Source organism: Musca autumnalis, unplaced genomic scaffold (assembly GCF_047663935.1).
Source record: "Musca autumnalis isolate F117 unplaced genomic scaffold, ASM4766393v1 scaffold_4, whole genome shotgun sequence".
NCBI lineage: Eukaryota > Metazoa > Arthropoda > Insecta > Diptera > Muscidae > Musca > Musca autumnalis.
Genome location: NW_027411977.1, coordinates 241,668,227 through 241,682,732, shown reverse-complemented (window position 1 = coordinate 241,682,732; position 14,506 = coordinate 241,668,227). Strand labels below are relative to the sequence as shown.

The 14,506-nt window shown below is 33.3% G+C and overlaps 4 protein-coding genes across 7 annotated transcripts in view; 1 reads left to right on the top strand and 3 right to left on the bottom strand.

The window, feature by feature from the left end:
* Positions 1 to 14,506, top strand: part of LOC141403818 (uncharacterized) — a 241,152-nt gene that overhangs the window by 105,433 nt on the left and 121,213 nt on the right. The window lies entirely within an intron of this gene.
* Positions 121 to 13,331, bottom strand: LOC141403774 (uncharacterized). 4 transcript variants are annotated; one of them, XM_073986722.1, is made up of 2 exons: positions 13,169 to 13,331; positions 121 to 1,778 (listed from the first exon to the last, which is right to left on the bottom strand). In XM_073986722.1, exon 2 carries the CDS (start codon positions 1,709 to 1,711, stop codon positions 140 to 142), a length of 1,572 nt encoding a protein of 523 aa, XP_073842823.1. In that variant the 5' UTR covers positions 1,712 to 1,778; positions 13,169 to 13,331; the 3' UTR covers positions 121 to 139. The 4 variants fall into 4 exon arrangements, with proteins under 4 accessions (XP_073842823.1, XP_073842822.1, XP_073842824.1 ...); XM_073986721.1 differs by lacking the exon at positions 13,169 to 13,331 and adding an exon at positions 6,758 to 7,109; XM_073986723.1 differs by lacking the exon at positions 13,169 to 13,331 and adding an exon at positions 6,916 to 7,109 and having other exon boundaries at positions 121 to 1,757.
* LOC141403777 (zinc finger protein 711-like) lies at positions 8,134 to 13,295 on the bottom strand. Its single transcript, XM_073986729.1, has 2 exons — positions 13,161 to 13,295; positions 8,134 to 10,010 (listed from the first exon to the last, which is right to left on the bottom strand). The coding sequence occupies exon 2, from the start codon at positions 10,002 to 10,004 to the stop codon at positions 8,463 to 8,465; it is 1,542 nt and encodes a 513-aa protein (XP_073842830.1). The 5' UTR covers positions 10,005 to 10,010; positions 13,161 to 13,295; the 3' UTR covers positions 8,134 to 8,462.
* The window catches only part of LOC141403775 (uncharacterized), a 28,164-nt gene continuing 27,225 nt past the window's right edge, over positions 13,568 to 14,506 (bottom strand). The window contains exon 4 of the mRNA XM_073986728.1: positions 13,568 to 13,609. Coding sequence (XP_073842829.1) covers positions 13,583 to 13,609 — 27 coding nt within the window. The 3' untranslated portion in view covers positions 13,568 to 13,582. The remainder of the gene's footprint in view (positions 13,610 to 14,506) is intronic.

The window sequence follows — 14,506 nt, the reverse complement described above, 5'->3', positions numbered from 1 at the left end:
TATATATATATATATATGTATATATATATATATATATATATATATATATATATATATATATATATATATATATATATATATATTATTTTTCATCTTATATAGAAACTGAAAGCTCTGAGATTTTTGCAATTTATTTATTTTATTTCTTATCTGTGTCTATAGACAAAGGATGTTTAATTCTCATATGTCTCCGTAGACTTGAGTCTCCTGTATAACAACTACCGCATATTTCGCACTTATGATTAGCAGGTATTTGTGTCGAATGAGTTTCTGGATGCAACCTTGAAGAATGCTTATCAAGGCCTACTTTTGTGGTAAATCGTTTAGAACATATTTCGCAGGCATAATCAAAAGCTATAGACGAAGGATGTTTATTTTTTATATGTTCCCGGAGATATGTATCTCTTTTAAAAGAACAATCACATACTTCACATTTATATTTAATAGGTGGTTGAGCTTCTGGATGCATCCTGTTAGAATGCCTATCAAAGCGTATTTGTGTGGTAAATTGTTTATGACATATTCCGCAGATATACAGAGGATGTTTTTTCTTAATATGACTATCTAGACTCGCTTTTTCTATATAAGATTTATTACATAGTTCACAATTATATTTAGTGGATATTGGATGAGCTTCTGGATGTATCCAGCGTAAATGCTTATCAAGACCTCTTGGTGTGGTAAATCTTTGATTACATATTTTACAGATATGCTCTGTATCGATAGCCGAAGGATGTCTATTTCTTAGATGTGTCCGGAGATAGGAAAGTTCTTTAAAACAAGTACCACATATTTCACATTTATGTTCAGTAGATGTTCGAGTTTCTGGATGCGCCCAGTGAGAATGCCTATCAAGACCTGATTGTGTGGCAAATCTTTGATTACATATTTCGCACACATATTCGGCATTTATTGACAAAGGATGTTTATATCTCATGTGTCTCCATAGATTATGAGAGCCTGTATAAGAATTGCCACATAGTTCACATTTATGTTCAGTAGCTGTTTGTGTGGCAGGAGCTTCTGGATGTATCAAGTAAGTATGCTTATTCAGACCTGCCTGGGTGACGAATTGCTGATTACAAATTTCGCACATGTATTCGGCATTTATAGACAACGGATGTTTATCTCTCACATGTCTCCGTAGACTTGAGACTTCTGTAAAAGAAGTATCACATAGTTCACAATTATGTTTGGTGGAATGAGGTCTTTGATGCATCCGGGTAGAATGCCTGTCACGACTTGTTTGTGTGGTAAAGCTTTGATTACAAATTTCGCAGATATACTCGGAATTTAAAGGCAAAGGTTGTTTATGGGCGTGTTTATTATCACTAATGGTAGCGTCTGCATCACCATTAATCTCATGGCGTTTACTATCATCCTCATCCGTGTGCACATCGATTATTTCTAATTTGGGTAAGGATATATGTTGAGTTGTTGCACTAGTTGTATCTGGCAAAAATTCGTCCATTGGATTCATGTCGTCTTTGCTAGGGCAATTCTCCGGTAAAAATTCATCCATGTCCTCTTCTTTGATTATAATCTCTGGTAAAAAGTTTTGTATTTTATCCAAATCTACTTGATCTTCTTTAATATAATTTTCCATATTTGTAAAATGTTCATGTTTTGTTGTATTTGTATCATTACTAGAATCTTCTTGTTTATGATCATTGGCAAAGGGTTCCGTTTTTATGGAAAAAATTTCCGACATCTTTACTTGGAATATTTTAATTTTTCAATTGAGGAAAACAATTTCACTGCAAAGTATTTAAGGATAGCTGTAAAAGAAAAGCAACGTTTTGTTATGTAAATATTTTTAAGTTTTTTGTAACAACATTTAATTTGTTGATATAAATGTCGTGTTTTTTAAGACAATTTATAGCCGTTTTTATTTATTTTCTCGGTCAAAGTCGCCCAAAAACAATATTTTCTTTTTCTTCAACTTTGTGTATGCAGCTATCATGGTACAATAATACAGGTAGCATTATCAAGCCAGCTGATGGTAACATAATGTGTCAATTGCATTGAATTGATGTCAAATTTTGACATCTTATGTTGCCAACAATTGCCGATGCGGCTACCTGTGTATTTGTACCATGGCAGCTATCAAAAATGTATAATGTTTTATGGGTCGATTCCGTATTGCGACACGAGTCGTGTCGCGTTGTCAGTCGTCTCTGCGACATTATTTGTTATCGATGTAACACCTTCTTATTCCGCCATGATTTAAGCTGAGTACACATTGCCAGTTTTGAATGACAGCTTTGTTGGTGCTTGCTAGTGTGGCCGTTCAATTTTGTCATTCATCATGCAACCACGAAGGGGGTTATCATGAACAGCAATTTCCCGTGAATTTGTTCACTTTCTCCCTTAAGTTGCAACGGCGGAAAGACAAAACTCACGGGGAAATTTCATTCATGATACCCCCGAAAATGTTTTGTGGTTGCTGGACGGTTGGACAGTTATCGATAACTGCGAAATATCGGCATTCAAAACTGACAATGTATACTGCTCGTTCGAATTTGTATTACGTAAAGCGATAGAAAATAAGTTAATAAGTTATCGGCGATGTATCGGAGCGTTTCTTGTTTTAAATAAATGAGAAAAAATATCAGAACAAATTTGTAAACAAAAGGAATATTTTTCTAAAATTTTAAGCTCAGTGGAACCATTATTTGATGGTAGAGGAGATATACTTAAGCTAGCATCTACAAGAAGACATTTACCCCCTGTTTTTGTAACTATTTTTTGTTCGTTCGTCTATATTCGTAATAATTTTTGCATCCATAGCTCAGCCCCTAGATGAAATACAGATCTAATTCTTCGTAGACACGTTCTATATATAGTTAAGAATTCCTCATTCAAAAATCAGCGTTCCTCATTTGCGCTAAGGCAAATTAATCGATCTACAAAATTTGACAATTCGTGTGAGAACATAATTTTTTTTTTACAAAAACAGGGGGTTAAGGGGAAAATCGAATCCTTTAGAACTGTATTGTGAGTAGATGTTTTGTTTCCAACAATCATCAAAATAATTGTTTATAATTTAGGTTTAAATGCTATTTTCGGCTTCAAAAAGACGTAGTAGAGGCATTAAAAATTACTTCAAAATGGCCGTAGGTCAACAGCCATGCTGCTTTACGGTTTTGTTTTTTTAGCAGAAGGAAGTTTTCAAAGATCCCATGGCAATGACTTTTACCTCGGTATGGCTGAACCCACATTATCAGTGTATCAGTGAAGAGTTGCAATCAATAGAATAAAAATTGTATAAACGTTGCCCGCTTGCAAGATGGACTAGTTCGGCATTGGAAACTCGTCGATTCTTAGCGTTACAGTAACTAGTTCCACTTCAGACCCCTCACAGTGCAATCAACTGTAAACTTTAACATGGGGATGTCATAGCAGGTAACCAATTGACTCCCTCTACATTAATCGTAGGTGGTTTTATACTAGTTCACGGTTTACAGTCTTAGACCAGTGATAGAAGACTAACCCCACTCTAGTTCTAAGTATACAGCCATAGCCATGTCCCGTTTATATTTTTCCCAACTTGTGTATATTTTGCACAACCATATCGTGATGTGTGGGATGGGACCCCAGTTATAAAAGCTCTTGCAGGAGCATCACATTCACATCACAATTACAGCTCGAATTTGCACTGTGTATTTGAGACCTTCAATTTCAAGACCATATTTAGTATAATAAGTAATTTCTTCTTGAAACTGACGTAAATATGAGTCCAGATCTTGTGGTTTAGTTTTACCCAAAAAAATTCCAACCGATAAAACATGACTACATAAAAAACATTGAATGTGTTTTGCTGTTGTTGTTCATAGAGATCACATACGTTTTCTCGTTCTTTAAAAAGTGGTGGTTTTTATTTGAGAGTTTTTTCGGGGGGTCCACCTGACCAAAATTTTGAAAGTTCATGTTAGCGAAAATTTAGCAAAGACGTAAACCTTAGTTTAGACTGATATTACTGATGAAATAATGTTCATTACTATATTTTAATTAAAATGACGTAGGACTTCTAAGCCAATGTCCCTTGTTTTTTTTTTCTAGCACCCAATCGCGGAAAAATCGTCGGACTTCTCTTATAGAAATTCTGGTTTCCTATCATGGATCTTCTTATAAGTTAATCAGGAAATGGGAAAACTCTGGCAACCAGTCTTGAATTCTTTTAAAAAGAAATTCTAGCGCCAATACATGGTCTATACATGTATACATTCTTTTAGCAAAAATCCATAAACACAATTTTTCCCAATCTAAATATTTTATACTCTCAGCCTTTAGTCAAAATGTGCCTCATCGAAATAATGGTTTTAAGGGCAAAGTGTGTTGAAAGAAATGTGCTTCAGAAAATTTAGAGTCACTTAGCTATGTTCATCTATCTGGGTGGCTGCCTAGAGAACACGATAATTCTCGAACAGATCGACCGATTCGGTCCAAAATTTAGGCTTCGTGATATTTTGTCCAAATTTTGATCAACTTCGAATATGGATAATATCGATCCACTCTTTCGATAACCTTCCACAGAGTATTTCTAAAATTTTCAGAGAAGTGCAGTTTAAGACCTCTCTGGATAATTAGTAAATATGGCTTCACTTATTTTATGCTAATAATTTCGTTATAAGTGAAAATATGAAATTAATAAACAAAAAGACCTCTCGAGAAACGCTTTGCTTTTTTGCAACAAGCGTTCTCAGGTCCCCTATACTACAGTACAAGTTTTTTCAGGGGCAAGTCCATACTTCCAGAGAAAATGGCCCGAAAGCTGTAAAGAACACCTACGGCAATCATGTGTAGTGGTTGGTGCGCACGACAACTTTCGAGCCGGATATGGCTTTGGTCCAAACATTGTTAATATCAATATTTCTTCGAGCCTTATATAAAGTTCGAAGATGGTGATTTTCGGTCTACTCCTTCTGGTATTTTCCCTCAAATTTCAAGAATTTTAGCTAAAGCGGTATGTTGCGATTTTTCTTCAATTGAGCAACAGATTTGGACCAAACTTAGTTTAAGCTCGAAAATGAACCATTCATCCATTTCTTCAGGTACCTTCTCCGCACACTTGTGATCAATGATAAAATCCATATTTTGTTGACAAGTTCATACGTCCGCAAATGGCTACACAATTCTGAGAATCTCCTAATACATAGCTTTGGGTTAAGGAATTTTGGTTGTGTAGCCGTTGTTCGATCTGTCCATAGAAAAATGTTTCAGTTCACACTGAGGGTATATTCCTGTCGCAAGGCCGGCTGATACTTGTTGAGATTTTGACGAAGAAGAATCTGTTTCCGACCAGTTTTTTTTTTTTTTTTTTTTTTTTTTTTTTTTTATAGTGACGGTCCTTTGTCGAAGAAGGAAAAAGGAACATTTCTAGAAATGTGTATCCATTGAAAGTACTTCCCAAAATGCAATTCAATGAGTAATTTCGAAATATTGGAAATAATATGCAATAAATAAAATATAAACTATAACCTCAATAATCTTGATTTTATCATTCAAAAGGTCGAAGAAAACATACAAATACAAAAGAAAAATCCTTTTTTTTTTTGTGCAATAGGCATTTACTAACTTGTAACAAAAGACCACTTTCAACTGATCTCAAGGGGCGACACTGCGGTGGAACAGAATTATATCATAAAAATGGTTGATATAGTTTTTTTTTTGCAAATTTCAAACATAATAAAGAATTTGTAATAGTTATGATGTTCAAAATAGTTAATTAAAAAAGTGTTAGAAACTATGTACAAAAATTTAAAACCACAAACATTAAGCAACGATTTTATCTTTTATTGTTGAATTGTTCTTATCAAAAATTTCAAAAACAAAAGATCGCAAGAATGTTTTTTCTAGATGTTGTTTATAAGCCAACAAACGTTCAATAAATACAAATAAACACATTGTTCTGAACTATGTAACATTTGCAGTCAGCCTAAAATTACAAATAAACGCTTAAACAACACCTTAAAACTTAACAACAACTTTACGAAAAATTGTTCACGTTAGGCTGTTCATTAGTCTTTATACTTTCAAATATGTTGCACAATAAGTGTACTAATGTAGTTAAATAATTCTCTGTAATACTCCTCCAAACACTTTACATATTTCTTGAAAAATTTAAAACATTTTAAAATTTTATTCAAAAATTAAAAAGAATGTGTAGCATAAGCTAATATCCTATGGGATCGAAAATCATTTCGGGGGCTACGTCGGTGTTACTTATGTTTCGATTTTCGTTTTTATTCACTTGTAAAAATACACGGCGATAGCTAATTTGTTGTCGCCCGAAAATGAAGTTTATGGTGACAGAATTTTACGGCGTAGGGCGACTTTTACCATACGTAATGTAAACATTGCATCTGGCAACTCGACACGACTCGTGTTGCAATACGGAATCGACCCATCATTTTTAATAATTATCTGTTGTTTATTAATACATATTCATATTTACACACCCACATAGGTACATACATATGTATGTATTTTTTATTCTATTCAATGAATTTTCTTTTCAAGCTATAGCTTGAATATATTCAACAGTATCAAATCTTAATAACAAACACTACCTCCGTTTCTTTAATTATTTTCTTCAAACAATTTCCCCCAATGTGAAACATTGTGAGAGAAAAAAACTGACACACACTGACAATACCATCCACAAACAGAGCGGGGAGTTTTTTGACATTTCATACGCCTGCTTTCTTTAAAAACACTTCCTTTTTGTAATGGGGAAATAGACGAATAAATATACCTTGAATTTGATGTCAGCTGATGAATATTGTTTAGTAACACTTGCTCTGTTCCAGAACCTGCAAGAAGCTACTATTTTTTACTACGATAACATTTTTTTCTTTATGTTATCGGAAAAAATAGTAAAAATTAGTAGATTCTTGCAGTTCTGGAACAGACCAACTTATTTATTGTTAATCTATTATATTTTGTTATAAACGTCAACAAGAAATTAAAAGAAATTAACGCGTAGGTACGAAGTGAATGATGGTACCGTTCAAACTATGCTCTGTTGTCGTTTCAACAAGAGACCCAAGTTGTCTACAAAGTGGGTGAGAGAGAAGAGATAGCGTTGTTGTTATTGTGCATGGCGCAATTATCAAGTTAGATGCATCAGTCCAGCTGGTCGAACTTGAAATAAGTTGTAATTTGAATTTTCACACAAAACCACAACAAATGTTGACATTTTAAGTGTACAAGTTTCATGCACAAAATTGAAAAAAAAAATATGTATAATATAACTCTCGTCGATAATTCATATTTTTCTTTAATTTGATTTTTAAGGCTTTACCTAATTAATTGCGTGTGCGTTCTTAAATCTTTCTTCGTTATGGTAATTCCTATCAATTATTTCATATTTGCACATAAAATATGGAATTAATAACGATTTTATTCATTTTTTATGGGTGTACGAATATGAACTTTGCATACTGTATATTGGGGTCGATATTACGTAAAAATGACATGAGACGGATTAAAATCCACCCGAAAACTTGAATTTCCCTGTAAATCAAAGTCACAGAATCTTTTTAGTTGGTCACGTAAACAGGTAAGTACAGTGAGTGTCAAAAATATGCGGTTTTCAAATTAAACAATTAGTCTGTTCCGGTACTGCAAGAATCTACTAATTTTGACTATACTTTTCGATAGTAGTAAAAATTAGTAGCTTCTTGCAGAGCATTAAAATATGTTAGTCCTGTTGCCATAGACTAATGAAGACATAGACGTCGGATCACTCAATTTTTCCGCGGCCAAGTCACTCAAACCCGAAAACTCAAAAAATGTATACTGATATTGTAGAACATTTCCGATAATTACCTGTTAACAAAAGTTACAAAAACCGAATATTTTTGACGCATAGAAAACAGGGTTAACAAACTTTTCTTTGTAATTCTCGCATATAGGGTTGCAATGAATTCATGTTATATACATTTTTTAATTACCACAGGACCAACATTATAGACAAATGAATTTGTAGACGAAGGATTACTCAATTTTTCCCGCGGTCAAGTAACTCAAACCCGAAAACTCAAAAAAGTTCGAAGACGATTTTTTATTCGATATTTTCTTCATTAGTCTATGCTCCTGCAATAAATGAAAAATGAAACTCTTGCGTAATTTTTGTGAACATTTTTATTCAATATTTAAATTTGAGTTGCTTTAATAAACCTCGAGGTCAATCTTTGCATTTTATTGTGGGCATTTTTTACGATCTTAATATCTATGTAAATTCATATGAGAACACAATTGGCTTGGATGGTTATGATTTGTAAAATGTTTGATGAGGCTGAACTGCGCCTTCACAAATATGCCGCATTTCCCATATTTATATTTTGTTAGCTGTCCATGTTTATCGGCAAAATGAATGCAAATCTATTTTTACGAAATCCATTCGATTTCAACTGTCAACTGCCGGCGCGGCTTCTTCTCTTTTTGTCCATTCTCATTTATGTTAAATACGTTTTGGTGTTTGGATGCATCGTGAAGGAATGCCTATCTAGACCCTTTTGTGACTTAAATTTATCATTACAAATGTTGCAAATATACTTTGAATCTATAGACGAAGGATGTTCTTTTCTTATATGTAACCGGAGCGTTGTAGATTTCTTATAACAACTACCACATATTTCACATTTATATCTAGTCCCTACTGGATGTTTCAGATCAGAATGCTTATCAAGACCTCTTTGTGTGGTATATCTTGCATTACAAATTTTGCAAATATACTTTAAATCTGTATGTTTATATTTTATGTGTAACTGTAGAGCTGTAGAGTCCTTATAAGAACTACCACATATTTCACATTTCCAGGTCGAATGCGTCTCAAGACCTGCTTGTGTGGTAAATTTTTGATAAAGTTCGCAGGTATAATCTGGATCTATACGCGAAGGATGTTTCTTTTTTATATGCTCCTGGAGATGTTTAGATTTCATATAACAAATACCACATTGTTCACATTTATGTTCAGCAGGTTTTTGAGCTTCTGGATGCCTCGTGTAAGAATGCATGTCAAGACCTGCTTGTGTGGAAAATCCTTTATGACATAGTTCGCACCTAAACTCTGTATCTAAAGACAAAGGATGTATATTTCTCATATGTATCCGGAGAGAATCTAATTGTTTATAACGACAACCACATATTTCACATTTATGTTTAATAGGTTCTGGTGTTTCATTCATTGTATCTAGAGAAATAGGATGTTTATTTCTTATATGTCGCCGTAGATTTGAATGGTCTGTAAAAGAAATGCCACATGGTTCACATTTATATTTAGTAGGTTTTCTAGTTTCTGGATGCGTCCGGTAGCAATGTCTATCAAGACCTGTTTGTGTTGCTAATCTTTGATTACAAATTTTGCATATATAATCTAAATCTATAGAAGAAGGATGTTTATCTTTTATATGTGCCCGCAGATTGTAAGCATTCTCGTAACAACGACCACACAGTTCACATTTATGTTTAGTAGGTGTTTGAGTTGCGGAGGAAGATGAAGCAATAGATCTGCCATTATTATCACTGACGTTGGAATCTGTGTCACCACCTTCACTATCGTCATCCTCATCTGTGTGGACATCCATTAATTCTAATTTGGGTAAGGATATTTGTTGAGTTCTTGTATTAGTTGGATATTGTACTTCATCATTGGTAATCGCTTTTGTAAAATCATCAGATTTGCATGTAAGTGATGACGGTGAGTAGATGCTAGGTGAATCCTCTGATAAAGGTTCGTCCATTCCATCCACTTCCTCTTCTTTGATTTTATCAATTGTGGATTCATTGTTATTCTCTGGTAAAAATTCTTCCATGTCATCCAAGTCTAGTTCATCTTCATTAATATCATTTTCCATATTTGTAAAATATTCAAGTTTTATGTCATTGTAGCGTGGTGTATGTGTGTCATTGTTGGAATTTTCCTGTTTATAAACTTTGGTAAAGGGTTCAACTTTTATGGAAAATTGTTCCGACATCTTTTCTTTACTACAATGCATTTAGTACTGTAAAATAGAAACAAAAGTTATATACGTTATTATTTTACTGTTTTTTTTTAAACTACATTTAGTTTGTTATAATAACTTCGTAATTTTTTTTTAGACAACTTGTAGATTTTTTTACTTATTTTTATTATTTTTACTGTCAAAATGGTCCAAGTACAATATGGCAACCTTCAACGGGCGCCAGATTCCTTTGCTAGTTGTTTACACCAGAAAATTTGTCTTAAAATACAGCTCTGATTAACTAAAACATTGTCCGTGATTACACGTTCAAACTGGAATGGCAAATTTGCTTCTCAATTTCTTTTAAATATTTTCCTTGCAGTTTAGACACGCAAATAATTTTTGTGTTAATTTTCTGATAGTTCTTCACAATCATTTTCTCGTTTGATCATTTAAAGGCAATACTAAGGCGATATTGCTTGTGGGAATTAAATTAATATTAATAAAAATAAGAGGAGGAACATATGTATGTGTTTACTCTTTATTCTAACAGACAATTTTTTGGTCATTTCCATTTTTTTCACAAAAGCGTGAAAAAATTAAAAAAAATCTGAGGCGAATATAGAAACAAAAATCTGCGAGTACAGGAGTGTGTGTATGCCCTTTTTTCCTCTCTACTCCCTCGCACATAAACTCAATATTCTTTCCGATTAACTTTGAACGACTAAACAGCGGCATACATACATTTGTCGTTTGTCTCCCAGGGTGCTCTTATAGTAACTTTCTCAAAGAAAGGGTGGCTCTATAGACCCTTTCTGAAAGAAAGGGTACTTCTATAGACCCTTTCAAAAGAAATGGTGCTTCTATAGACCCTTTCTGAAACAAAGGGCCATGCAGCCACTCCTTAAAGTGTGTGCTGCTTTACGTTTTTTTTTTTGTTTTGCAGAAGGAACTTTTTAAAGGTCCCATGACTTTTACCTCTGTAAAACTCAACCTACATTATCAGTGGTATAAGTGAAGTGTTGCAGTCAATAGAGGAAAAATTGTGTAAACGTTGGTGTAGTTGCGGTGTTCTTATTATTAGTTAATCTTCTCTTATTGTAGCTTTAAAATGAATCCACACTCTTCGCCATTCGGGTTGCTGGACCACAACTATTTAATTGTTCCGCGAAATTCTACCATACCTTTTTCAAAGTGGCCTTAATTTCGCCAAACAACCTGACTCCACTAGCTACGTTTGGGTGGGCTTCCATTTTTTCAACCAGCATTTCAAATTACTGTTTAGTAGTAATTTTTGCCATTATAAGTACTCCATGTTGGAATAAGAAGTTGTTACATCAAATCATGTCAAACGTCAAATTTGTTCACAATAATGCATTACTGTGAATTTGATTGTTTACATTTTCTATGTGATTTTATTCACAATAACGCATTTTGACAACTGGTATGAAGATTTTGGCGTTACACCTTATTATTCCACCATCAAGTGATGAAAATAAGTTCAAAAGCAAAAATATCAATTCATTTTGTTGAAGAAAAAAAGAAAGTTCTTGCGTTTGGCAAAAGTATAAACCTTATTGACGCGACAAATTTTGGGTTATTTTGGCAATCTTCATTTATTCCCTAATGAAACGTGGGAAGGGCCTAATATTTTCTGGATTTTACTTCACCACTAAATACTTAAAAAAGTTGAATTTATATGTTATACGTATAATATCCCAGCAAAAAGTTTGCATGCGCAGATGCAGTTAAATCACTAGAACAATTGCCGCTGCAGTACATCTTTTCCTATGAATTCACCTATGAATTTTACAAGGGAGCGCGCAGCTAGGATGCACTCCATTTTGCTTCCACGGCACACAGCTAGGATGCATTCCATTTTCGATCCAAATCACAGCCTTTGACGTAGTATTTTCGATTGAATTTAAATGCTGTCTAAAGATGCTATAAAATGGAAGCCATTACAAATATCCCAAAATAAATAAAATACATTTCTTATTGGCGTAAAACAAGAATATTAACTTTTACTACATTAACACAAATTATTGGGCTGTTCCCGTACTTTATAAAGTGGTAAAAGTCGTAAAAGTTGTAAAAGTCGTAAACGATTTTCATATAAATTTTGTGTACGGGAACGCAAAATGTGTAAAAGTGGTAAAAATTGTAAAAACTTTTTAGTTCTGGAACAGAGCATATAAAAACTCTCCATTAAATATGATCGTAACTGTGTTTACTTCCTCTGCTCTGCTTTATACGACACCGAAATTGATATTGCTTCATCATCCAAATGGTTTTTTTTCCTCCTACTCCAGTTCAGATTTACACAAAAAAAAATCCAACTCCACTTCAAAAATCATTTGCGTTTCGTGAATTACAGCAATGTTCGTAACTTCTTATAATTTTAGACACTCTTTCTTATGTTCAGAAAAAAGACTGCGACTTTAGGGATCAAAAAATTGGCTTGCTTGGATACGGATCTTTAAGCGAGTGCTCCCAAAATGTATCTAGCGGAGTGCATTTTCATAACTCCGTGTGGATGGCATCGAAAGATGTATTGAAATCATAACTCTGCATTGCACTACTTCCAAACTTTTTTGCTGGAATCTCTATGTCGGTGTAATAAATACTTTGTTCCAGAACCTGCAAGAAGCTACTATTTTATACTACGATAGCATTTTTCCCTTTATGTTATCGGAAAAAATAGTAAAAATTAGTAGATTCTTGCAGTTCTGGAACAGACCAAATGCAATCAAAAAAATATTGAGAGGTGTAAACTTTTTTTTGACGCTCACTGTATGTATTTTGTATTATATTAAAGTCCATATTTACATTAGGCAATTTTCCTTGCGGCAATTGTCAGTTTGCTGGTGAAAGAGGGTGTTGAGAGGCAAAGGGTTACCATATGCCTCACCCCTCTCTCTATCAAACTGACAATTGCCGCAAGGAAAATTGCCTAATGTAAATATGGACCAATGAATTCTCTTTTCAAGCTATAGCTTGAAAAAATAACAAACACAACCTCCGATTTTTTTTTTCTAATTATTTTCTTCAAAAAATTTCCCCCAATGTGAAACATTGTGAGAGCAAAACAACTGACACACATTCTCAATACCATCTACAAACAGAGCGGGGTGCTTTTTGACATTTCATACGGTTGCTTTCTTCAACAAACACTGCCTTTTTGTACTGGGGAAATAATAATATACATACATATGTACCTTGAATTTGATGTCAGCTGATGAGTATTTTTTAGTTACACTTATTTATTGTTAATTTATTATATTTTGTTACTAATTTCAACAAAAAATAACATAAAAGTACACAACGCGTAGGTACGAAGTGAAGGATGGTGCCGTTCAAACTATGCTCTGTTGTTGTTTTAACAAGAGACCCAAGTTGAGTTAACAAAGTGGATGAGAGAGAAGAGATAGCGTTGTTTTTATTGTGCATGGCGCAATTATCAAGGTAGATGCATCAGGCCAGCTGGTCGAACTTGAAATAAGTTGTAATTTGAATTCTCACACAAAACCACAACAAATGTTGACATTTTAGTCGTGTTCCTTTACGTACCTGAGGTTACCAGTTTTTACCACATTTTACCCGCAAGGATGATGTCCAAGGATTGTATCAGATCATACTACAAGGCAATTCAAGGCCTTCTGGATGAAAAAATATATAATATAACCATATAAGGTAGAAGTGACAATCAGCTGTATTTTTACTCTTTTTTGTAAATTTAGTTTTCAATATGTAATAGGGTCTACTCATGAAATTCGAAACTTCGAAAGTTGATACCATAAAATACTGCATTTCATTTTAAACGTGTAATAAAAATTACCTACGAGAGTTCTGAATGCGATATATGTACATATTAACATATTGATTCAAAATTGTTCTATTTTAGAGGACTTTCAAAAAGTATTTGTTTTTCCTGAAAAAAAATTTTTGGACGACTCTATTATTCAATATTTTCTTTGACAATTAATTTTCAATAACAACAATGTTGTTTTTGTAAATTTGTTAGTTGTTGTAATTCATGCATATACCCTATATAAATTTGCCTTGAATATAACTCTCGTCGATAATTCATATGTTTCTTTAATTCGATTTTTTTAGGTAACCACGTCAAAAGATATGTCGGGTGAATATTACGAAAAGTCTTGTTTCTGTATCCCGAAGCATTTATGGTTGAAAATATTGAAAAATTTAAATTCTTAGAAACGGGATAAGTAAAACAAAATGTCCTTAAACGAGGTTCGAAAATCAAAATAAAATATTCTACATATTTATATGAAAAGAATTGGTCGCATGGTGCAAATACTTATTACCGTGGCGTGTCCCCAGTCGTTTTGTACTCAAAAAAACACTGATATTCCTTAATATTTTAGAATATATTATATATGGAAAAACATACGTCGAGTTTTTCTAGAAAAATTTTAATTTCATAAATAAATATTTTTTTTTATAAATTATGATTTTGAGACCTTTTAGTCGTGTCCCTATTTTTTCTCATTCCCGCGGGCCCATATGTTAATTAAGAAAAAATATGCTTTAAA